This window comes from Sebastes umbrosus, chromosome 2, assembly GCF_015220745.1.
Source record: "Sebastes umbrosus isolate fSebUmb1 chromosome 2, fSebUmb1.pri, whole genome shotgun sequence".
In the NCBI taxonomy this organism is placed as follows: domain Eukaryota; kingdom Metazoa; phylum Chordata; class Actinopteri; order Perciformes; family Sebastidae; genus Sebastes; species Sebastes umbrosus.
The window spans coordinates 4258139-4284895 of record NC_051270.1 but is presented as its reverse complement, the minus strand read 5'-3'; the positions used below and the strand labels follow the sequence as shown (position 1 = coordinate 4284895).

The following is a 26757-nucleotide window of genomic DNA, read 5'->3' as shown; positions in this document are numbered from 1 at the left end:
TAACGGACTTCCGGTCACGGCCTTCACAATAAAATGTAGTCCATCCGGTTTTTAGAAACTGTGCTTCCTAGAAAGTGTAGGGCAGTTTATGGAGTTACTCTTGTGTCTTTATCATCCAATCAAACAGAATTGAGAGCAAAACTTTCCACACTGTAATAAAAAAAAAAGATTAAAGCTGTATATTTGTGGCATCATTGGGCAAAAATTCCATAATAACCTTTCAGCATATTGTAATTCAAGTGTTCTGAGATAAAACTAGACTTCTAGTCCTCCTCATGTCTCTGTTTTCAGGCTTTAGAAAATCTGAGACGGGTCCGATTGCAGCCGCAGGGGGGCCACATAGTTCATTTGTTTACGCGGCCCCTTTTTCTTAGGTAGGACAGGAACGCGCCCTTTTTTTGCCCAAACTGTATTGACTGCAGTATTGTCCTGTGGTTTGCAGACTCCGTTTGTCCGCCATGGTCTAGATTAAGAGAAAGAGGGGGATAGAAGTAGAGAGAGAAAGAGACAATAGAAATCCAATCCCAGAGAAGTGGGATTGGATTTCCACCTGCAAAATAACCAGGAATACTGTTTTAAATATACAGACAAATATTGTATATGTACTGTAGCTGTTAAGAAACAGACAAATGCTTTTGCAAAACTTTCGGATTCGTAAACAAAACGTTTCGATTTGCAAACAAAACGTTTGGATTTGCAAACATTTGGATTTGCAAACAAAACTTTTGGATTCACAAACTAAACTTCTGGATTCATTTTACTTGCAATAAAACATTGTTTTGATTGCATGTCGATAGTTTTGCTCTCAAGTATAATTAGAAGTAACTCCATAGCATCAATTTATGGTGTGTTGTCTCTTTTCTAAAAGGAAACCAATAGAACGATAATGCATTAAAGACACAAAACGTAAACAGGTAGTTTCCCTTTGTTTATTTGGGCAATAGCAAATTTTATCAAAAGAGTACAAAATTATAACTAATGTTAGAAAATATTCTTGCATACTCTAAATGGTGTGACATATTTAAAATAGTCTTAAACACTAACCGTCATACCATTTTAATAACAAAGCATTGGACAAAAATAGGGGAAATTCTGAGTTCATGATTCAAAATTGCGAGGAACATCACAGAGGAGCATAGATTCATAAAATCAAATGAATGTAAAATTAAACTGTAAAAAGGGTTAGTTAGAGCCAAACGGGCTGCTACAAGCTCTGCGTTCCGTGTTATGTACAATATCAGTATGAAAAACATATCATTAATAATAAAACTGGAATCATTCCATGTGGAGAAGCACTTCTTCATTTTGCTTTATGATTAACTGAAAAGATGAATTTCAGAAAACTCCTGAGCTAGGTTGGTACATCTTTCGTCATCAACAATAAACAGCAGATGCTGTAGTAAAAGTATCAATTATGTACAATATATAAAAAAACTGCCAGCAAGAACATGGTATCTGAAAATAAAAGAAAGAGTAAACTATTAAAACAATTTGTGTAATTTGGTATTAACACTTTTTAGTACTTTTGTTTTTGCATGTTCTCAATGTATTGACAGTACTGCTTTGTCATTATATTATTATTATTTTTTTAATTAACTTTCAAGTAATCGTTCTTGAAAATATCGAATATTAACAAAAAAATACACAGTAGAACGTTAAGCATTATTTTCAGCTGCAGAGAAAGTTAAACTAGAAATAATTGCACTTAGTTAATTCTGAGCAAACAGTTGCATGTGCCGCATAACCATAGAAAATGAGAGATTTCTGTCATTCTGGTCTCAATCAAGTGACCGTTCACTAAACCCTGACCCTCCCGTAGCCAGTGTTGTTACACCTGTAACAGGCTTTCCTTTCTCTTAGGTAGAATCGCTATCCTTTAGAGCAGGGGTCAGCAACCTTCACTATCAAAAAGAGATAGTGAACTATTAAAGGGACTCTATGTAAGAATCAGAAATTCAACTCAAAACTAGCCAACACGTGTAGATCGGCAAAATTAGAGGATAAGGCGCCGGGGCCGTAGACGTACGTATGTAGGCTATATGACACACAGTTAGTTGACTGAAATGTAGGGCTGTCCCGATTACCATTTTTTGGGCATCGAAGCTTCGAAGCTTTGCGGAGCAGCATGGCGCGGGCAGGCTGACATGTTCTTCTGTCTGTCGGTCTCCATCTCCCCTGTTTTAGTTAAATAACTAATAATAATTAATATTCAATATGAATAATGTTGTGGGATTATTCCTTATTGCATGGGCTATTTCGGGATTTATACATTGTTATTAAATACTTGTATATATAAAAAGATTAGAAAACGAAGCATTCGAACACTGATTTGGAGGTTGATTACCATGGCAACGGTCGAAGCTTCAAAGCATTTGGGTCAGCCCTCCTGAAATGTTAAAATTTGTGGTGTGTAGGCTACACGTTTGCAGTTGGTGAATGTAAGAATCACTTCAATGATTAACGAAAGTTGAAATGTTAAAAAATAACCATTATTCATTTCTATATAATTTTTGTCAAAGCCACAGGGAGCCACCGGAGAGGTGCTAAAGAGCTGCAGGTTGCTGACCCCTGCTTTAAAGGGTTGCAGGGAACCAGTGATTTCAGTCAGAGGAACACAAAAGCAGCTTCTCATTTCTAGATGATTTTGCCCTCTGAAAAGTCAACTGTTGAGGAGACAGGTTTAGCGAACGGTCAATTCTAAGTCATTCTCTCTGTGACTGACATTCACCAGCTCTTCCTGGTGCTTGAGCTCCTTGCGAGTTTCAGTTTATTGACTTCCCTCAGGACGTGGTCGGCCTTCTTCAGCTTCTCCATGGCCTTGGCCAGCAGGTCCTCCGGCGCGCCCTCCCCGTCACCTCCCCCCCCGGACTGGTTCACTCTGCTCTGGAGCTCCTTCGTCTTCTCCATCTCCAGCGCCACTTCAGTCTCAAGTTTCCTGAAGTCATCGGTAGGGGCCGCGTCGCCTCCGACCACAGCTCCGGTGGGCTGTTTCGCCTGAACGCGGACTGAAGAGTCAGACAGCAGATCTCCGATGGAGGCAGACCTGCCCATGGCTGAAGGTTTGAGAGGAGGAGTGGGCTCTGAACGCCGAGAGGGAAAGATTTTCGGTCTGACCTGAGGTTTGGGTGGGGCCTGTTTCGGCCTTATACTAACGGGGATCTGCTGAATGACTTCCTCACTGGCGTCCAACACATCCAGCCCGGCGTTGCTTCCTCTCAACGCACGCGTGGAAGCCGCCAGCGTGTCTTCACTCCCGGAGCCCTCGCTGTCGTCGTCCGAGTGCTGACCGCTGTCGACGGATTTCTCCTCCGTCTTCTTTTTCTTCTCCCCGGGCAGGTGACAGAGCAGTGGACTCAGGCTGAGGCCGTCAGCGACCGGGTCACTCACAGAGACAACCACTGACTGGACTTCCCTCTTGGGTAGAGCCTCTTCTGATTGAGGAGAGCTGGCTGAGGTATCTGAGGCTGTTTGCAGTAATGCAGCGGAGTCCTGGCCCTCATCAGTCTGCGTTATAGTCATGTTGTCGTCCGTGTGTTGCTCGTCAGGCTGAACAGGCTTTTTCTTGGGGATTAGAGGAGGACTGGGACTCTTTCTGAGTTGCTCTGTGGGCTCATTGTCGGATGCTTTAGTCATAGTCTCCTCTGATTCTTCTCCAGAAACCCGTACCTCTTCGCTGGGACTCTCAGGTTCAACATCACTGGGTAGATCTTTAGAAACCGACTGGTCCACCTCATCTGTTCCTGTCTCCTCCTTCTCCTTATTCTCATCAGTCGAGTCTTGAACCTCTTGGTCCGGCTCCTCAGCAGGATGGGAGGGCTTCTTCTCTTTGGATGGAGGGGTAGGAGGGTGGGAGTTCGGCCTGGACTGCGAGGCCTCTGCCGGGTTGCTCGTGGAGCTGCTGGGGCTGGGTTTGTTGGGAGGGGTTGGTGGTGGTGGACCCGTCGTTTTCTTTTCAGCTTCTGTAGCTTCTTCCACAGGTGAAGCAGACGGCTTGGCTTCTTTAGACGGAGGCATAGGAGGCTTCAGGACCTTAATGAACATGAAATCATATTTTATAGATCATGCAAACACACAAATATTTCTGCATTGAATGATAATGGTTATATATTGCATCATACAGACCTTTTTCTCTGGACCGTCATCCTGATCAGGTTCATCCTCAGGTGGTGAACTGGGTTTAGCCTCTTTGGTCGGGGGCATGGGGGGTTTGATGACCTTTTTCTGGGGACTGACCTCTGGCTCGGTCTGAGCCTCCTCTTCAGAAATCGCCCCGGACCGTCTCTCTGCAGTTTCACTGGCCTTGGACGGAGGACTTGGGACTCTGATTGCCTCTTTGGGGGTTGCAGTGCCATCAACAGTGGTGTGATGGGTCCCATTAGGCATTATGGCATCCTCAAGATCAAGATCCAAACGCAGGATACCGTCAGACGACACATCAGCTACCTGTTAGAGGGCAAAAAAGATATCACGCAGACAATACATTTAGTTCAATTAAAAGCCAATATACCATCAAGCTGTTATACAAACATATGGGCTGGTTGCTAATAAAGGCAGAGTTAAAACAAAAAAGGCTGACCACTCTTCTGCAGAGTTTCTCTTTTAACAGAAATACTGTTTTTATTCACTAATTAATTTTTATCACTTCTAGGTTGCCCTTTTTTCATTCATTGTTAAACCGCTGTCAATGCTTCTTGTTATTATATCTTTTTCTAATCATCACTATTATGTAGTCATATTATGTCTGTACATTATTCTTGTCTCTAGGTGGAGGCTTCAAATAAGCCCAGTGGGTTTTTTGCCTCTTCCTGCACTTTTTAGTTTTTTTTACGTTTGTGTAGTCTTAATTTGTGCAAAATAAAGAAACATAAACATGAAACTCAGCAGATATTTCAAATTAAAAGTCTACCAGAAAGGGAAGAGATTAGGAATGTGTTGACTTTCATTGTCGGCAGTTTACCGGTGATCAAAACACAGCAAATTAGAAGCGAGATTAGTGAATAACAAAAATATTTCTGTTAATGTTTCTGGAGTTTATATTAAGGAGAGACACTACAGATGAATAGGGTAACAATTTAACTATTAGATATCACCATGAAACTTTCCCTGTTGATTACTTACATTAAGGCGATTATTTTTTGTATTACACGTTTTCTGAAAAATACTGTCAACAGCCATAAAAAAATACATAACGCAAGTTGCGTTAATTAGCTAAATTAGAGTCGTTAAAACAAATTTGCGTTAATCAGCCCTACTTTTTTACTAAAATATAGCAAAATATACTTAATACATATTTGGTAATACAAAATATAGTATTTTAAATATGCTTAATAAACAGACAGTAACAGTAACTATTCAGAACCAGATCAGACCAAATCAGAATACTTTATGGGAGCTATAGAAATATAAATCTGGCATGAAATCAACAGGAATGATTTAGTTTGGTTCAGCCCTCTAGCAGACGCTCTTATCCAGAGTGACTTACACACATTCACACATGCATACCTCCTGTGTGTGTGTGTGTGTGTGTGTGTGTGTCTGAACCAATAAGAGACCCATCTAAACACAAGAAGAACAATAAACTCAACACAAAGCTGAGATACAAATCTCGACTGACTTACTGTAGCGACGGAGCTAACCACACAGTGTCTTCTTACACACACATGAATGGATTCTCTCTCTCGAACACACACACACACACACGCACACACACACACACACACACAAACACACACCTCTTTCATGTGTATCCTGGTCGGTGGCCGCCGGTTGCGGTTCCCTTTGGGCCTCGATCGGGTCACATGGTCTAAATTACTGCTCTCATCAACCGTCACCTGTGAAAACATGAAGCTCATTCATTCCCTTCTCCACTGAACGTGTATTAAAAACTCAGTGAGGATGAAATGAAGAGATGTTTACCTCATCAAAGATTTTGTTCTTTGCTCGATTGATGCCGTCAAGCAGAGCTTTAATCCAAGCCTCCTTCTCCTCTGCGGTCTGAGCTTGGAACTTCACATCACTGACCTGTCGGTTACAGAGAGCAGAGAGACGACTTCTGTCAGCGGTGAATACAGAACAGTCTTTTCAGAATAAGGCCGATGATCAAAGGTAAAACATTTACTGTAGGCAAGTGGTTCTGGCATGAGAGGTGGGGGGAAATCTTTTACACGGAGGAAGTGTAAACAAATTGTCTCTTTATACATCCATGGTATGAACAGATAATTCGTTGAACACGTTATTATTAGAAAATGATTCACCTCGAACAAAAGTCGTAAACATTTTTACTATTTACACCCTTTACAGACATGAACACTTTATGATAATCACATGCAGTTTGGGGCAAGTCATAGTCAAGTCAGCACACTGACACACTGACAGCTGTTGTTGCCTGTTGGGCTGCAGTTTTGCCATGTTATGATTTGAGAATATTGTTTTATGCTAAATGCAGTACCTTTGAGGGTTTCTGGACAATATCTGTCATTGTTTTGTGTTGATAATTGATTTCCAATAATAAATATATACATACATTTGCATAAAGCAGCATATTTGCCCACTCCCATGTTGATAAGAGGATTAAATATTTGACAAATCTCACTTTAAGGTACATTTTGCGATTAATCGTGATTAAATATTTGAAGCGACTGACGAACATGATGAAAATATTTCTTCCTCCAAAGAGGGGAATGACAGAAAGAGTTTGAGAACCACTGCTGTAGGACTACATTATCTATACATGTATAACTATGGAAAGCAGCTGCAGGTTGGTTGGTTGTGAGACACACTGCTGCTGCGCTGCTTTATAACAGTCTTTTTGGCATGGTCGGTCCAGCCATGCAGAGCCAGAGCTGGGGAGGGTTACCCCGGAGAAACCAAGCGTCCGCCAAGTAGTTGCTCACATCCTGGTCAGACCCGACTCACTTCATTCACCCTGAACAACCACAATAGACTACAAACTACCAGCGGATTCAGGAACTCAGGAGTTTTACAAATAGGGGATTAAATGTCCAACGATGGTATTTCAACTTGCAAAACAATCTTTTGTAGCAACATTTCCCTTTTTTTACTTCCCTTTATTCTGAAAGTGGAATAAAGGGAAACCAACACAACTGGTTTAGTCTCAACATTCATAATTCTGCCAAGAAAAGTAGAAATAGTAGCTCCATCGCTTTACTAGAGGTCAAAAACTACACAGGTTGCCTTTAATTTATTGTCTTTACCAACGTTATCTACAGTGTAAAAAGGTCACTGTATCCCCTCAGCTGAATTGTCTCCTGACAAAAAAACAAAACTCAAATACTTTTACAGCTATAAGTAAAATTAAGTCATACAGTTTGGTAATGGAAGTTATTTATTATTGTACTAGCCTATAAAACACCCCCCTCTCTAGCCAATTAAAAAAATATATATATATCCACATTGTATGACCGGCCAATGGGAATGATCTCACTCGAAAATTACGCAACGAATGGAAAGAAGTTGTGTTGAGGAGATTCTGCACTCACAGTCGTAAACTCCAGCTGTTCTAGTAGTGAGTTCAAACTGTAAATCCACTCATGCACCTTGATAAACTGTCTCTACTGCTTTGTAGTAAGCTACACTGTGAGTGGTATTATTTGCATGTTTGTAATTGTGGCTACGTTTCTGGATGAGCGCGCATGTGGTTGTTATTAAACACCGGTTCTTGATGTGGCTTAATAAATATATTGTTAATCTTTTAATTAGTTACGTAACCAGTGAAGGTGGCCCAATGTTACAGGTTTATTAATGCAATACATTTAACAGATTTCCCGCTGTGTATTTGTGTTTACAACCTCTGATTTTGTGGACGTATAAAATGCGTGGGAGTGTGTGCGCGCTTGTTTGCATAACGACTGACACTATGTAGATGAGCGCCTGAGCCTCTAGGTCATAGTTTATTTCTTTCATGACACATGAAAATGTTACAGGTTTATTAATGCAAAACATTTAACGGATTTCCCGCTGTGCACCTTAGTTTATAGCCTCTGTTTTTGTGGATGTAATAGCATGTGGATGCGTGCCTGTGTGCATAAGTGACAGTATGTATACGCCTCTTTGTCATAGTTTATCTAACCTCTGAAGTATGCTATTACTATCATCAAAAAACCCATTACAGGTTGTGGAGCCACGACCAGAGAAGAGCAGCTGGAACTGGTGGTGGTGTTTGAGATGAGTAAAGACAGCAGTATGTCCAGACACAGCTCAGAGCTCAGTAACATCTGTACACACACTGAAACATCTGTGCACACTGGAGTGTGACTCACTCCTCCTCAGCCTGCTCACTGCTCACTGCTCACATACTGACTGGGGGGAAAAAGTGACACAAATTGCACAAGAGAGCAATACTGTGTGTTTGTGAAGTAAATGTGTACCTCTCTCTCTCACACGCACGCACGCACGCACGCACGCACGCACGCACGCAGGCTTCATTTCTCAGATCCGGAGGTTGCCGCCTGACTGCAACACTGTGTGGGAGCAGCAGTGGCGTAAAAGAAGCCTGTAACTAGAGAGCTCAGACCTCAGACCTCAAACTTAATTTGTTAGAGCCATTGCACAAAAATTAAAGCTGACCTCAATGAGGAAGCTCACAACAGCTCACAACAGCCCACAACAGCCCACAGCCTAATTGAAACTGTGCTGAAGAGTTACTGCATACTCAATAATCAGCAATTTCTATCTAAAGTTTGCAATTATTTGTTAAACTTGCCACCATAACCAGATCATGTAAGGCTGTAGCAGTAGGGAGGGAAAACCTGACTTTATTGAATTGAGGAACAGAGTATTTTATTTATTACGAATTCAACTTCTTGTTTTTAAGATGAAACGTGTTACTTTGAAATTCATGTTAAAGGGAACGTGTTAGCAAACACTTTCCTTTTTACAAATCCAGCCGACAGGAAGCAACTTCAGCATTTATACTGAGTGTTTTTTACGTCCACCTGATGAATGCAAGAAAAATATTCACTCTGCTTTTTAGCTCTGTTTTAGTCTCCACCGACTCCTGAGATGAATTATTATAATTAATTATTCTCATTTGTTAATATAACACACTGATTCGTGCATCTTTAAAGTGGAAAAGTAGTAAAAATGTTTACGACCTTTGTTCGAGGTGAATCATTTTCTAATAATAATGTGTTCAACGAATTATCTCTTCTCATCATGCTCGCTAAACCACGATTAAACTTCATGATTTCCAACTTCTGTTTTTCACATATCAGATTTTGTACACATCCTGTTACCATGTGTGTCAGGGTTCAGATGCATCTGTGACTTTGTTTTCAAGCCAAAAAAGGGACTTAAGTTCTTACCACGGCATATACACGAAGCTCTAAATATACTAGGGCTGTCAATTGATTAAAATAGATAACCACGATTAATCAAAAATTAATCACACATTTTTTATCTGTTCAAAATGTAACTTAAAGGGAAATTTGTCAAGTATTTAATACTCTTACCAACATGGGAGTGGGCAAATATGCTGCTTTATGCAAATGTATGTATATATTTATTATGGGATATCAATTAACAACACAAAACAGTGACAGATATTGATCCAGAAACCCTCACAGGTACTGCATTTAGCATAAAACAATATGCTCAAATCATAACATGGCAAACTGCAGCCCAACAGGCAACAACAGCTGCCAACAGTGTGTCAGTGTGCTGACTTGACTATGACTTGCCCCCAAACTGCATTTGATTATGATAAAGTGGGCATGTCTGTAAAGGGGAGACTCGTGGGTACCCATAGAACCCATTTACATTCATATATCTGGAGGTCAGAGGTCAAGGGACCCCTTTGAAAATGGCCATGACAGTTTTTCCTCGCCAAAATTTAGCCTAACTTTAGTATGACATGGTTGGTACCAATGGATTCATTAGGTTTTTTAGTTTCATATGATGCCAGTATCTTCACTCTAGCTTTAAAACTTAGTCCGCTACAACCTAAAGATCGCAAGTTACGTTAATGCATTAAAAATTGTGGCTTTGACGGCCCTAATTTCCACCAAAAGCATCTCTCAGCTCACCTTATTTCCAGGCTTGGATGATCGAATCAGTAACAGTCTGTGCTTCTTCTTGAACGGGCTCTTTAATTCACGACATTCATCATAGTTTTCCAGGTCAACCCTCTCTAAGCAGTTCTGCAGGTCCTGCAACACAAAGTTACGTGTTAATTATCTGCAAGTTTCTCATTTCAAATACAGGATAAAGAGTTATGGTAACACTTCATTTCACAGGTCCACAAATTTCACGGTAATTAGGTGATAATTAGCAAGTAACCTATTTGAAATTTCTTTGGAATTACCCCAATATTTACCTCAAAATGTGTTGAAAATTACTTTATTATAAACATGATTTAATAATGATATGCTAAAATAGCATATAATGGTTAAAATAAGGCCCTTAGGCTTGAGAAGAGGCTGCTCTTCATCGGAGGTGGAAAACTAATAGAAGACGCTTCTGATCAGGCACAAATCTCACCATTGTGTGACTTATTGTCTACACAGATGTAACCTGGTAGCTAATGTCATGATTCAGGGAGTTTTTTAAAGAAATTTCAAAGAAGTTATTTACTAATTATTATCTACTGTATTTATCAGCAGACATGGAAATAAAGCATATCAATTAACTTTGTATTCTTTTCCTGGAAATGTATTAAATAAATTACCAGTCATTTATTACTGCTTATTGGGAAATAGCGGAATATAATTATTAAATAATGTTTTAATTCCAAAGAAATTTCAAATATGTTACTTGCTAATTATCACCTAATTACCATGAAATTTACGGACCAGTAAAATAAAGTGTTACCTGAAGGTGACATCCTTTTAGCTTTTGATTAATATCAACATATCCTGCAAGGAGAGAATCAACAGTCTACTAAAAAGTATTGTCTTTGTGGCCATGGTATTCTGAGCAATCATGTGACTGTATTATCTAAATCTTGAGAGCTTTCTGTAGAAATATGGTGCATGAGTTGGGAGATATAACTTATGTATGTACCTCATTTTCATACACCACAATCTCTGTCTTCTCCACACGGACGTAGCGGTCCTTATAGCTGGCCAGCAGCCCCTTGGGGGCCTTCTTCACCCAGCCGGCCTTACCCAGGAACTTTGGCTCTTTACTCTGGGCTGGATCCTCTTTTGCACCCTGCAATGATAAGAGGAAGGAAGTCACACTCAAAACACACACCAGTGCACACATTATCACTTTCAGTTTGTCATTGTTACTAATTGGTAATGCACAGTATACCTGTACTAGAACAGGACTGAAGTATTGATTTGATAGTTGGTAAACATACCAGCATATTATATAATCTGCACATTTCTATCTAGGGCTGTCAATGAAGTTGCGATTTTACGATTGTAGCAGGCTCAGTTTTAAAGCTAGAGTGAAGATAATGCTCTGTGCCTAAAAAGTGCTTTCCTGGACTGCACCGTGAGGCTGCATTATCTTTATGTGGTGAACGTATATCCTAGTTGCACTATTGCTCTATTTTAATGTGGTTTTACAAAGCAACTTTTTTTTTTTCTTTTTTTTTTCACCCTCTTTATATAGCATCAAATTACTAATTAAAACTAAAATGATCAGAAAAATGATCACTTGAACATACAGTACATCAGCGTGATAAGAACTACTTAAAATGACAGAAACCATCTTTGGAAAAAAAAAAATCTGGGCGATCTAAATGTTTTGGCTTCACTTTTGGAAAGCTGTCATGTCGTCTATGGTGTCAGCCTGTGAAGATGCCATCGGTGTGTTGGCTGGCTGAACTAAACCTGTTATTGACCCCCACAAATTGTATTCAGGAATATGCATCACCTCACCTGAGCACAATATAAACTAAAGTTACCCACTAAAGTTGCCCCTTTTATCCAGTCATGAGTCTTACATAGAAAACGATGGTTGTTCTAAGCAACTGCTGTGTTGAACTTTATGCTGACAGCAGTGACTGGTGTAGCGGGTGAGTGAATGTGTGTGTGTCACAGTACTGTAAATTACTTATTAGTAACATCAGCTCATGTAATGACTTCTTCCTGTTTTGACACTTTAGCGATTAAGCTCAGATTGAGGTTGTGCAGCGAGTGAGAAAAAGCAGAGTTCTGCTTACAGTGGGGTGTTATTGCAAAAGTAGTTTGGCGTTAGAGAACTGGGGCAGAGGCCTGTTAAGAGCAGCAGCTCTCACTTCTTATCGGACTTTTTCATTTCTGCCTCTTAAGCAAGCCGCGCCTCTGACACATCTCACCTCAGACTATGACACCTTTGGAGAGTATATCTACTTTTTTGAGCTTTGCTCTGCACATTAGCCTCCGACATGTTTTGGGCATAATTCCAATCCGGTCCCTACACCCTCCCACTCCGTGGTGGAGTGAACTCCGTTTGTAGTCGCACACACAGCTCAATGAAGCTCCTTCTTTAAGGTGGAGGGTGTCAATACAGCGGCCACTTCGGGACGAACTTCTCTCTCTCCGGCAAGGAAATAAATATCAGAATCAGAAATATGTTATTGAGCTCCGAAGGGGAAATTGAGTTACGTTTTGCTCCCGTTCTAGAATATAAATGTATAAAAATAAAGAAATCATAAGAAAATATAAATAAGAAATATATATAACAACAGTACAAATAATAATGCTAAAAAATAGGATCTATGCAAATAATATAAATGCATGCATTTATAAAAATGCAAGAATTAAATAAGTTTAAATGTTCTGTATAAATAAATGCAGTGTTAATGCCGGAGTAAACCAGATTATTGCACTTAATTATTGCACTGTTGAGTCTGTATTGCACAGTTGAAGACATAATAAATTATGGGGTTATAGCTCCTGATAGGGGTAAAAAATAATAAATATATATTGTTTGAATATGTATAAATATACAACACTTTACAATCAGATGAACACGCCTACCGTTTTCTAGACTAGACGAGGGTATATTTTATCCTAAATACAATCTATCTACTTTATGTTGTCAACGTCTGTATGACAATAAAGTAGAATAAATTAAATGTCTTATCAGTTTGAGCAGTTTACGAGTAAATGTACCGGTAGCTGCAGGGAACTGATATTGGATGTTCCATGACGAACACTAAACGGCGTTGCACGTCGTCAGTGAGGGCGGCTGGTTAAGTCGGCATCGATGCAGGCTGCTCGCTGTTGGAGGGTTTTATAACCCACTTCCACTCATAATATGGCGGACCCTGAACGTGAACGAGTGGAAGTGGGAAGAGAGAGGGTGTATTGGGTGTATTGGAACTGGGCCTTTGTCTACAGATGGGTAGTAGGCCTAAGTAATAGCAATGTCGCTTTGGTCTACAAAGCAGCCAAACGGGCAGTTATCAGGGCACAACATGAAGAGCATGACAGCAGCAGCTGCTAGGCAACACAGAACATTCTCACTAGTGTGATTAATAATGAAACTGTGAGCGATATATAAGGGAACTGAAACACTTTACATCCATAACGAAAATGGCACAAACTGCTACTGTGTTCAACCACTACAAGCTACAAACTCACAAAACAATGAAAGCGTGTTTTTGGGAACGATGGAAGATGCAAAAAAAACACCTTTAAAAAAAGATTTAAATTTTACAGAAAAAGAGATTTTCTTTAAAAGAAAACTTCCATATAATCTTCTCAAACCACTCCTCCAGCATAAATAACTTCTACTTATGCTAATCGCTCTCAGTCAAACATTCGGGTTTTTGCTAAATATGAAAAGCTAACTGTTAGCGACAAATAGCAGCATTGTGTTTAGCCATATAGTGGCATACTATACGCTGATGGACATTTTAATGTTCATCTATATAGTATTCATTTAGTCCCTATGGACTATCGTCATCTGTACAAACCTTTCCTGTATATTTATATATATATACAGTATAACTTATGATTCCACCTTTATATATATATAATCTATTCTCTTATATTCATCTCATATATTTTCACTTAGTCCTATATGCATGTAGCTCTATGTACATAACCTCTCCGTGTATAGATATAAATATAACTCCACCTATATACCATTTATTTTTTGTTATACAAAATGTATTATACAACATCTCATCAGTATGCAACTTATAGTTAAGTCTAAGTATATAGTATATAAGTCTAATGCAGTGAGGGCCAAAGTGCAAATATACTACGGAGTATTAGGGCCACATTGAGGGAAACAAGATCTGAGGTTTCAAGAATAAAGTCATAATATTATGAGAAAAAAAGTTGTAATATTACGAGAATAAAGTAATAACTTAATGAGAAAAAAATAACGTAATATTCCGAGAATAAAGTCATAAGTTAACGAGAAAAAAATAACGTAATATTACGATAATAAAGTCATAATTTAACGAGAAAAAAAGTCCTAATATTAAGAGAATAAAGTCATAACTTAACAAGAAAAAAAATTGTAATATTACGAGAATAAAGTCATAACTTAACGAGAAAAAAATAACGTAATATTACGAGAATAAAGTCATAACCTAGCGAGAAAAAAATAATGTAATATTACGAGAATAAAGTCATAACTTTACGAGAAAATAACACATAAAATTACTACATTATAATATTACAACTTTTTTCTCGTAAACCTATGACTTTATTCTCGAAATCTCCGATTTTTTTTTTTTTCCTCAATGTGGCCCTAATACTCCGTCGTACCATAGACCTACAACAATGATAAATAAAAATGAAAATCTAAACAAAAAACAGTTATTCATTTCCATTTTTAAATATCCACAGGGAGCCACTGGAGAGGAGCTAAAGAGCCACATGTGGCTCCAGAGCCACAGGTTGCAGACCCCTGGGTTAGATGCAAAACTGCATTTCGTTGTACTTGTACTATGTGCAATGACAATAAAGTTGAATCTAATCTATTGTAATCTATTTTGATCATTTTCCCAGTGAAACTTGTTCCCCATTATAATCTATTGTAACTGCTGTGAATCCAAGCAGACTACTGTGGCTGCTGACCTCTGTGAAATATAGACCTGTGTCTACATATAGACTTGTGGAGTAAGCTCTGTGTAAACCCAGATACTCCCTTTTCCATGGTGACTAAAACACCGCCTGAAGTGCAGGTGTCTGCAAAATTCCCAGCCTTTTGTTTCTTTTGGAGGAACTTCCACAGGATATCTATTTTTTTTTTCTATTTTTTTTTTGAGGGGGGGATTAGGTGGGAGGTCATCAAACTGTTTTTCCACTTTCACTGTAACTGCAAGTGTGCTTCTACTTGGTAAACGGCAGCGCAGCTGCAAAGAAAGGAGAGCCAAGCAGGCAGGAAAGACGTGCCAGACGGAGAGCGAGAAGGGCAGAAAATAAAAAAAAGCTGCTTTGTAAAAAACACTTTAAAATAGAGCGATAGTGCAACTAGGATAAACGTTCACCACATGAAGAGAAAGCAGATTCACTGTGCAGTCCAGGAAAGCACCTTTTAGGCACAGAGTGGCCTTGGCATGCCTCTGACACGGGGTAAAATGAGGCTACATGTAGGTGGAACACTTCAGTACAGCGTCACGCTGATCAAACCCTTGCAGCAGAGCAGCAGTGAGAGATGACTGACTAGTATAGCTCTGCACTGTGATGTCAGATAGTAGGTTAAGGGGCTCCAGTTTTGGACTAACAGGAAGTCTGCTCTGCACTGAAACACAGACCTAACCAAACCTTTCACCCAAAACTGCCCACACACGTCCAAACGATCTATCTGCCGCGGTTGTCGTGGTGAAAGTTGACATGTCAACCGTCATCTATGTGCAGATTAAAATAATAATACGAAGAGACAAAAATGACAACATGCTAAAGCTAAGGTATCTCATGCACGCTGTGTCTTAAAAGAGGAAGAGAAAACCGAGCGCAGGGTTTTCGTGAAAGAGGCACACCTTAGCAGACATGTGTTTCTGATGAAGTTTTAGGTCAGGGAGCATCTGGCATTCATTGATTTTCACGCTGACCTGCCCAGCATGAAGTCACCAGAAGCCTCGCTGGAGCTCACACTTTAACCCCACCAACCCCACCCGAGCTGGGAGAAGACATGGGGGCTGGACAAATATGTTGTTTTGCTGGTACGATTAACCCGTTATCAGCCTTAAAGGCCCCCCCCACCCCAGCCAGCTTTACTTCCTGTTTTTTGGTTCTTTCTCAAACAGATAATTCATTACCATGGCAACCAGATTGCATCGTTTCTCAGCCGAGTTTAGATTCATTTTCTGTTTATCAGACCACAAGATGAGACAAGAATTAGCGCAACATGCCGACTCTCTCTCTCTCTCTCTCGCTCTATTCTTCACAGTCTCCTCCTGGCGAGGCGTCTGTCTGCTGGCTACTGCTGCACCGAGGAGACGCACCGCTGCACGCCGGCCACAGTGCACTGGAGGACGGATAGACATGTTGTAGAAGTTCGCCTTTTGAAATGCAGTTTCGGGATGTTTTGGAGGTGCACCGTTCACCAACACCGGCCGCCCTCGCCACAGCTCCAGCATCGACACCTCACCGGGCTGCACTGGGATTTGTTTATTTCTCTAACGGGACTTTTCTCTTGTTTTCTTTTGGGCTGAAAGTTGTGCGCTCCCCGTCGTTCGGACCTCCAGTATCGGCTGCTTTCCATTAATTTATCTCCAGCAGGAGGAGACGGTAAAGAAGAGAGCGAGACAGACAGTCGGTGTGTTGTGTAAATTCTGCCGGTGGGATTTTTTGTAATCCACTGCGTTGATTTCACCCATTCACCGAACCCATAAATGCCATGGTGAAAATAAACACACTAAAGTAAGGTGGAGGAAATTAAAAATCAAATGAAATCCATCAGTTATCTAATGTGGTTGGGTTAGCTAATTACACCTAACTAGCTAACTAACTAGAAAGACAAACTGACAGATAAACAGATTTATCGGTTTGCTGCTCAGACTCAAACGAGCATGAGTGCGCCTGCAGCTTGGAGGATGACCTTTGACCTGCAGCTTCTACTATAGTCATACGTCACATTCTCATTTTAGCAACAACCTTCTTTTTTTTTACTTTGAGTACAAAATTAAGTTGTTTATCAAAAAAAGTTGGCAAACAGTGGATAATTAACTTGACTCCACTTCTTCCTGACAAAAGCTGCACACAAAAAGCTGTAAAAGCTGAAATGAAAAACAATAAAGTTCTAGTAGGAAAGGTCAAATTCAGAGATGCTCGCCTCCATCGTGAGGTTCCTGTTTTTGTGTCGTTGCTGCCAATGTTGTCACAGCCAAATGTAATGCAATAAATGACATAACTGCAGGGTTGATGAAACTGTCCACACCCTACACTATCAGAAACAGATGTAGGCTTTACTTGTTCCTCAGTGTTGCATTGAGATTCAAGTCAATCACTGTACACAATGTATGCATTCTAACACGCTGCATACTGAAACTTTCACACTTAGGGTACTAATGTTTAAAGCTGTGAGGCCGCTGCTCTATATATCACACCACAGACCACAAGTGGGCCCAAAAGCTCCGAAGTGTTTGCTAACAACACGATAAAGGTGCTGCACCAATATAAGTTGTGTTCTTTATTTTACTGTCATATAGCGTACTGTCAATAATGGACATCCTTATAATTAGCCATGAAAAACACACCCCAACTCTTCGTTTCACTTATTGTGGAGACCAAACACTGTATATATATACATATATATATATATACATATGGTGCCTTCAAATGGGGTAGTGTTTACGACATATGAACGCCCCCCTCATGTCGTATTCACAACCTCGTAAGTGGAAAGTTTCTGAAAGCTCAGAGTTCACGACTTGTGACGTGTTTGTTGATGTTGTGAGAAATGGTGGAGCCCATGGAAGTTAATTTTTCGGTGCATAATAAGTTAATATATTGTAATTTTAGTCGTATTTTGTTTTTCTTGGTAATTGTATAATAAGTCTGAGGAAAATGTTGATATTCCCAACGGCCTCATCTTTTTCCTCTCTCATTATGCCTTCGCATTTCCTGCATTATGTTACCCGCTTGCTAAATTGTTAGCCTCTGTGGCTTCTAGACGCCGACAGTAACGTTAATATTGCCGTTAATATTGCCGTTGCTTAGCCGCGGCTTTTCTTCACGACTTAACCACTTTAACGCTTAGCATTTCGCGTACACGACTTCCCATGTTGTAAACACAAGCTCACGAGTTTCATTTGAAGGCACCATTAGATGGACGATGCGTCTCCACTTATAAAAGTGAAGCCCAAAATATCCCGGATACGGGAGCTTCCATCTTGAGATGTTGACGTCGTTTGGAGCCAGAGTCTGCGTAGTAGTGACTGGGGGGGGCTGAAGCTGCAGTATTGGAGCAGCTACGGCTGCGACTACTTCACTCAGAGCAGCTTTCAATCATGACGTCTCACCCCCTTTTTATAGCATCAAATAACTAATTAAAAACAAAATGAACACTTGAACATACATCAGCGTGATAACTGACCAGACTACAATCCTTTGGACTCATCTTGACCTACAGAGCTCAGTGGTAAGAGAAGCTAAATGAGTGAAAAGGTTCACATTAAAGGCCAAAACTGTAACCTCACCTAATGGTGGAGTGTGGCAGTGGGTGTTTCTCAGTTTTTTTCTCACATCGATCTCTCACAGAAGGAGGAAATCTATTTATATAATGGTGTCATGGCCATGTGTGAACATTATGCACACATTTCACCCACGTTCTTCCTATCACAATAAAGTCTTATGACATAGTGTTGTGCCACCAACCCGTATAAAGGGCAGATGAGGTGGTTTGGCACTGGGAAACTTTAAAAAAGGGATGTTGAAGAACCAGATTGATAAGCAGGAGTATAGTGCAAAAAAAAAGTGGTATTTATTAACAAAAAGTTGACTGAAACAAAGGGCAAAAATGAAACGTGGGAAATTCAATGAAACTACATTTAAACTGAATCAAAAGAACACCAAACAAAAGAAAGCTGCAACCTCCTTTTTCCCCCTCTTACTCCAGTGAATGGGATTTTATCTTCTCAGCCTCACCTAACTGGAACCTATACCACTTGACCAGGTACGTACAGGGGGAGCTAAACTGAGCAAGCATCCAAATTCACACAGAATAATGAACAGACCGTTAATACAAGATCTCTAAGTTACTGCTGACATCTCGATCTATCTTGAGGTACCCACACATACCAATGAGCCCACCAACCATTATAGAATCAGTCGTTTACTGCAGAACTATCTGACCTTTATCATCCTACATGTTAACAGAGCCCAGCCCCTCCCTGCTAAGAGGACATCAGGAGGAAAACCTGTTTCCTTGATTGAGCTTCTGAGCAGCTGATCTACCCCTCCATCCCCTGCAGGACAACAAAAAACCCATAAAACTAACTAAACGAGCCTGTGTCATTTATACACACTACTTGATATCAAATAAACTGAAACATTGGACTGAAATCAACAATTAAGCCGACACAAAACACTGTTCATTTTGGGGAACAGGGTCCAGTGAAAAGGGAGAAAGGCAACTTTTTCATATGGGCAGATGGGGGATTCACCAATCTCTGGGTGACAGACTTGGTGACACTTGAAAACCCGACTCTCTTTAGTGTCGGTAAAATGAGTCGAACCTCTCCTCTCTATTTGTGACCAAAATATGGAACCATAGTTGAATAACAAGCAATTTAACAACATCCCTTTGGGCTCTGGGAAGGTGTGATGGGCGTTTTTTACTACTTTTTGACATAGACGATTGATGAATTGATTAATCGTCACCATGCCCATCCCAGCTGTGGAGATGCAACTGTCAATCACCTGACATTGTGAAAGAAAAGTCCTCCCACTTTGTAACTCTGTGTGTCTAGGACACGGATGGACAGAGACATGTCCTGATATTATCAAGAACAAATAGTGAGAAACATGGAGAAGTATATCAAGGAAGCAAACAACAGCAGTATTTCACTATTTCTGTTTAATCCTATAAATTAACCCCTTGTGAAGTCAGGGTGGGAAAAAAAAATAGATTCACCTATGTATCACGATTGTTTTTTTACGATTTTGAAATTGATTTTTTAATGCCAGAATCGATATATTTGCTTCATTTGAGTCTATGTGGAGGTAGAAGGAAGTTACCGCTTTTATTGTTGTAGTCTGAGTAACATGACGTCATATCTGTTCCGTATCCTTCAACCAAAACAAACTGCAGCGAGCCGAGACGACAAACAGCGAAGGGTCCACATGGATACGACCTGCACCCTCACATGTTAAATCCAGAGTGGTAAACACTACACATCCAGTAAAGGATGGAAACACTTTGTGTTTCACTCATTGACAGGAAAAGAGAGCTAGACATCACGGCTAAAGCTGCATGCTAACTCTGTCATGGACAGGAAACGTTATCGTATCGCGGTAACGTGCGGTTAAGCCGGCCATCTCCGTGGTGAAATGGGCCGACGCTACAACTGTAGAGCACCCATATACTGACATTTATGTTAAAAACATTCAAACGGCCCCGATGGAGCTGACCATGGATGTATAAAGAGAACGGAGCTGACGGGAGAGCTAGAGATGGACTTGGAGAAGTTAGAGGAAGTAGACACGTGTGACTACGTCCGTTTTTCAAAATACGGTGTTAACAAAGGGAACTGTATATACTATATATAAATTTAAATATATAAGATTAATTGGATTATATTTCCCAGAATTATAAAAACATTACATGTCCCTTATAAATTAAAAAGAAAATACCACTAATAATAAATGGTAATATCGAATCGGGAGATATGTGAATCATCCCAGCCTTGTTGTGCAGTAGCCTAAGTAGAAATGAGCTCAATGTCTTCCAAATGAACATTTTCCATCTTCTTGAGGACGTTTTGTCCTGCAAGAACACACACATGCATTCACTATTCTTTTTCATAAATTCACTTTCCCTGAAACACGATGCACTCTCACTCACACACACACACACACACACATCATTGTGTAGCAGCGGCCAGCCTGGATAGCAGGACGATGATGAGAGAGGGTTAATTGTTTTCTGCCTGACACATAATGTGGCGGTCTGTTTCCTCTTCGCTGAACGGGTCAGGCAGACACGTCACACCACTGCACTCGAGGTCAGTGGGGTGGCGATAAAAGGATGACTCACAGAGCTGCGGACGAATGATCATCACGGACAGTGGGGTTTGAGGGGGTGGAAGATAAAGAAGAGAATGTGAAGTAGAGAAGAGGAGAACGGGAAGTGACAAATGAAAAGTAAAGACACAGAAAAGAGCCAGACAGCTGTTAATGGGCAGCCAGCCGAGAAGTGGGTGTTCATACAATCTTTCCAGTAATAAACACAGAGCGCTAGTTTCAGTTTAGCTATATTACAATATCCACACAGCAATATAGAAGATATTAACTATACTCCGCAGATACTGAGCACATTTTTCTACTTTTCAAAAGAGGTTTAAAACGTTTTTTGGACACATTTATGTCACACTGTGGTACACTACTGACTTGGACATGTCATACTTTTATATAATCTGTGAACATTGATACAGGCTTCTTTAAACAAGCCCACGCAGCATCATACCGTTAGTAGTTTAAGACCTCTGTCTCTTTACACTGCCTGCCTACAACCTGCCTGTTGGAAATGAAGTGATACAACCTAGTTTTCATGTCTGCTTTAACAATTATTACACCAATCCAATTATAGTACCGGCATCCTCAGTTGGAACCAACATATCTGCCACCTGGATAACCCTAATGAAGCCATACTGACTTCTGTCACTACAGAATAAATAAAACCCTAATTTCCTTATTTTTTTCCCTATTTTTTTTATTTTTTTTAGGGCTGTCAAAGTTAATACGATAATAACACGTTAACACAAATTTGTTTTAATGCCAAAATTTCTTTAACGCATTCATGCGACTTGCGATTTATTTTTAGGTTGTAGCGGGCTCAGTTTTAAAAATACTGTTATCACATGAAACTAGAAAACCTAAAGAATCCATTGGTACCAACCATGTCATACTAGCTTGTCTCAAAGGGGGCTAAATAACGCTACGCTAAATTTTGGCAAGGAAAAACTGGCATTGCCATTTTCAAAGGGGTCCCTTGACCTTTGACCTCAAGATATGTGAATGTAAATGGGTTCTATGGGTACCCACGAGTCTCCCCTTTACAGACGTGCCCACTTTATGATAATCACATGCAGCTTGGTCAAGTCATAGTCAAGTCAGCACACTGACACACTGACAGCTGTTGTTGCCTGTTGGGCTGCAGTTTGCCATGTTATGATTGGAGCATATTGTTTTATGCTAAATGCAGTACCTGTGAGGGTTTCTGAACAATATCTGTCATTGTTTTGTGTTGTTAATTGATTTCCATTAATAGATATATACATATATTTTCATAAAGCAGCATATTTGCCCACTCCCATGTTGATAAGAGTATTAAATACTTGAAAAATCTCCCTTTAAAGTGCATTTTGAACAGATTAACGACAAGCAATCATGTGATTAATCGTAATTAAATATTTAAAAAAAAGTTTTTACTAGTTTTTTTTTTATTTTAACCAAATGTCTTAGCAAAAACATTTAATTTAATTATCGTGATTAAATATTTTAATCAATTGACAGACCTAGTTTTTTAAAATAATTTTTTTACAATTTTGACAAAATTTAAAAGCACAACACGTTTTCATTTGAGTGTGACTTCAGCAAAATCTTGCCTAGGACTCCAATTAGCAGGGTTGAATGTTGACATATTCTTACATGTTCTACTGGATCCTTTTCAGTAACTCCTACTAGCCCTCGCCCATCTGTACTTTGTGAATCCCCAGCCACACTGGACATCATATTCTCATTTCTCACATCACAAAGTGACCATGAATAATACTGGTTAAGGTTTAAAGTAAATCTTATAGATTAAATCTAATTCAAATATCACAGACATTGCCAAATAATGCATTAACCTGTTTCATAATGTCATTCGTTCTTTTTCCAAGTACTTTAAGTTACTGTTTCTAGCAAACTACACTGTTTTGTGTGACTTCCCAAAATGCAATGCAGGACTCGACTCCACCATCTGCTGCACAAGCATCTACTCAGATTCCAATCCTGACACAACGCCATCCACAAAATACGTGCTGAACTGATAGATGCAAAAAAAAGTACTGTAGGCTGCAACCTTTGAAAGTCATCAGTCAGAGCCCGCCGTTATGACAATGACCTCATACTTCTGTTGTAAGAGATTCTGGTGAATCACTTACAAATCTGGAACTATGACTGTGTTATTTCTGTGTAAGTGTATACCTAGTGGAAAATCTTTTTTTTCCATAATAACCTTTCAGCATATTGTAATTCAAGTGTTTTGAGAGAAAACTAGACTTTGGTGCCTCTTAAATCTACCTTGTGACAGAAGACTTTGGCCAATCACAGGTCATTTCAGAGAGAGAGAGCATTCCTATTGGCTATTCATCCAACAGAGGCAGCTGTCAATCACTCACAAACTCCGATCAAACGGTCAAACTAGGCAGCACTGATTAAATATTAATCAATATTCTGTTACTGTAATGACTATTTCTCACATGAAATGTTTTCAGAAACATCTTGTAGTGTACTGTTTAGCTGTAAAATGAGAAAGTTTGCTCAGGCTGGTCGGCGGTGCTTGGTATTTTTTCTACTTGATCTCAACAAGGCTGCCCGGTCACAGCTAAACAGTACACTACTAGATGTTTCTGAAAACATTTCAGGTGAGAAACAGTAACAGAGTATTGATTCATATTTGATCAGCGCTGCCTATGGGTGTATTAAGAGAACTGGATACAGCGTTGGAGGCGGGGTCACGTTCATTCCTATGAAAGTTAGTCAGTGGCGCATGATGCCAAAATGGCTTGACTTCCGACTGGAAAAGTACCCGGATCTTCCGGCGATCTTCCGCATCCATTGGGCCCATGGAGCAGGCGTCCGCTCGGTCACGGGGTCAAAGCCGTCACGCTGTCGTTACAGCTTGCTAACTCCGCCTCTCAGCCGTCGCTCCAGCCTCGGTCTGGGTCTCAATCACATGAACAGAGGAAGGGAAATAACTCTGGATTCGGCTATTAGTGTATTTTATAACTTGTAGTATCTAATGATTTAAATAAGGGATACTAGAGTGTTCGTACTGGGAAGTTGGTTCACCTTAAAAAAAATATAATATAGTTACAGACGTCTCTTTTTTTTTTGGGCCCAACGGCATCACGTTGACGGACACGGAAGTTGTATTACCAGCGTTTGGCCACTACGAAAATTGGCATCAACGACCGGCGCTCTTCCTGGGGGCTTGACGCTGCCTAGTTTGACCGTTTGATCGGAGTTTGCGAGTGATTGACAGCTGCTCAGAGACAGCAAGGCTCCAGCTCGGTCTGATTAGTTGTTTTCCTCCGGTCTGTGAAATCTTGCAGATGCCATCAGGAGCACCGGAGGAGGCACATGATTTTCTTTTTTCAGATTATCTGTCTCATGCACTACTGTCAGGATATAGCAACCCTTTTATAAAAATAACTTTTTCTTTAATCAGAATTGCTCCAATCTGCCTACTGCAGCTTTAAGCTCGATTTATTGCCTTAATTTGACTTAAATGCGAATTAAGTCACAGTTATAATTGTCTCACAGTGTCCACTACTTGCTAACACACATTGTTTATGGTGGAAGATGCCTGTGAGAATAAGGGAGAACATATTCTTATAGTTTAAATGTGGGCTGTAACTGTTTCATGGTTTATAGCCTCCATAGTCTGGAGAGTGAAAGAAAGGCTGCTTTTAATTATCAGATTCTGGCAGCTAAATCTAATAGTTTATGATAAATCAAAGGGCGAGGCACAGCATGCTTTAAAATGTTTGCAACAAGTTTCCCTGCATACTGTAGGTAACACAGTTGACTGTGTCTCTGTACTTCACTTCCTTTTTCTAGCAAGTTGGCTTCCTCAAAATAAACCAGCATTGAGGTGTGCATCTATAATCAATTGTTACCTGAATGTAGGTTATATATTAAGTATGTAGCCTATATGTTTTAAGATCAGATGTATAAGTTCTTCTAATCTGATGGCACAAATCAAATATGGAGTGTTAGTTTAACACTGTTATATTACCCTGTTGACACCAAACCTCATACGGAAATATGGCAAATCACAATTTAATTGATGATTATGAAAACAGGAAACGTTATTAAGCCTTTAATAACACTTTTCCCGACATATTCGCCCATCATAATAAATTCGGCAGAGGTACAATTCACCAGGTATATTTCATCTGTGCATTATCAACCTTTAGATATGTTGCTGAACCGTTATGAGGGCGTGCATGTGTGACCCAACACTAAATGATGAAATGCAATTCACATATGTGTTAGATGGGGATTGTGATAATGCCGAATTCACCAAAGCACACATATGACTCTGACAAAAGCCTGATTTTGTGTTTTAAAGGTTATTAATTTGTATCCACACGTAGTGCAACAATAAAATGGCATATTTTTAAATGGAGTTTGGTGGCTCTCTGGAGTTTGTCGTCGGTTAATGTAGGTTATGCATGAAGAATGTAGCCAAATGTATTCTTCTAATCTGATGGCACAAATCAAATATCGACACTGTTCTATTACCCTGTTGACAACGGCACGCCAAACCTCATACATAAATATGGCAAATCACAATTTAATTGGTTATAATGAAAGCAGGAAACGTTTTTAAGCCTTTGTTAACACTTTTCTAGTCATATTCGCCTACCATAGTTAATTCGGCAAAGGTATAATCCACCAGGTATATTTAATTTTTGCAATGTCAACCTTTAGATCATGTTGTTCCTCAAATCTGAACCGTTATGGGGCGTGCATGTGTAACCCAACACTAAATGTTGAAATGCAATTCACATATGTGCAAAATGGGGATTGTAATAATGCCGAATTCACGAAAGCACATATATGACTCTGAAAAAGTCTTGTATTGTGTTTTAAATGTTAAAAGTTTGCATCCACACTTAGTGCAACAATAAAATTGCATATTTTTGAATGGAGTTTGGTGGCTGCTCTCTGCAGTTTGTCGTTGCTGTGTGGAGTTTCTTTTGGGACTCTGACCAACAAGTTGATGCAACAGATTGACAGGTGGGGCAGGTGCTTTTGGTGCCAAATAATGTTGACTTCAAGCAGACAGTCTTTGTATTTGTATAAACTCCTCAAACTAACATTAATTAGCCTGCTATTAGGCTACATAATCACCAATATAGCCACCTATTGTATTCTATGGGCCCTATAACTTTGCACTAATATCTTGGTCGCACCCATGCAGACAGTTTTACTCATCACTGAAGTGTTAACTCTCAACAAAGTATCGAAAACTGCAACAATACAAAGCAAAGAGGACATAAAAGTGATACAAAGTAGCAACGCATGACACACAGTGGAGGGTTAACTGACTACTCACATCTTCCATGATAAAAAGGACCAGAATCCGTTATGTGAGCCTAAATAAAATCCCTCGATGTCGCCCCTTTCTCCTCTCCAGAAACAGTTTACTTCTTCTCCTCCTGTTGGTCACATTTCCAACAAGCAACACGCAAATGAAGAGAATAAGGAACCGTTCAGTTTATGACACCATGCAGAAGAGGGTCGACTCTCTTCTTCTTTTTCCTCTTTTGCTTCAGAGAAGTTAAAAAAAAAAAAAAGTTGGTAGAAAAAAGTTTGGTTTCCGGTTGTTGAAGAAGTCCCTTCTTCTTCTTTCTTTATAAACTGTTGCATCGAAGAGTCTCTGTCGAGGAGGAGCAACATGATGTGC

At 39.8% G+C, this 26757-nt stretch overlaps 1 protein-coding gene across 1 annotated transcript; it reads right to left on the bottom strand.

Annotated features, from left to right (window-relative positions):
• Positions 1–911: 911 nt before the first annotated feature.
• plekho2 (pleckstrin homology domain containing, family O member 2) lies at positions 912–26757 on the bottom strand. The gene is made up of 7 exons (XM_037754155.1): positions 26407–26757; positions 11020–11169; positions 10044–10166; positions 5917–6021; positions 5733–5831; positions 4123–4443; positions 912–4029 (listed from the first exon to the last, which is right to left on the bottom strand). The coding sequence occupies exons 1-7, from the start codon at positions 26413–26415 to the stop codon at positions 2725–2727; spliced, it is 2112 nt and encodes a 703-aa protein (XP_037610083.1). The 5' UTR covers positions 26416–26757; the 3' UTR covers positions 912–2724.

Coding starts and splice junctions, on each gene's coding strand:
- plekho2 (XM_037754155.1), bottom strand. Junction 10,167..11,019: donor TTGTGGTGTATGAAAATGAG/GTACATACATAA, acceptor TTTGTGTTGCAG/GACCTGCAGAACTGCTTAGA. Junction 5,832..5,916: donor AGAACAAAATCTTTGATGAG/GTAAACATCTCT, acceptor ATGTTTTCACAG/GTGACGGTTGATGAGAGCAG.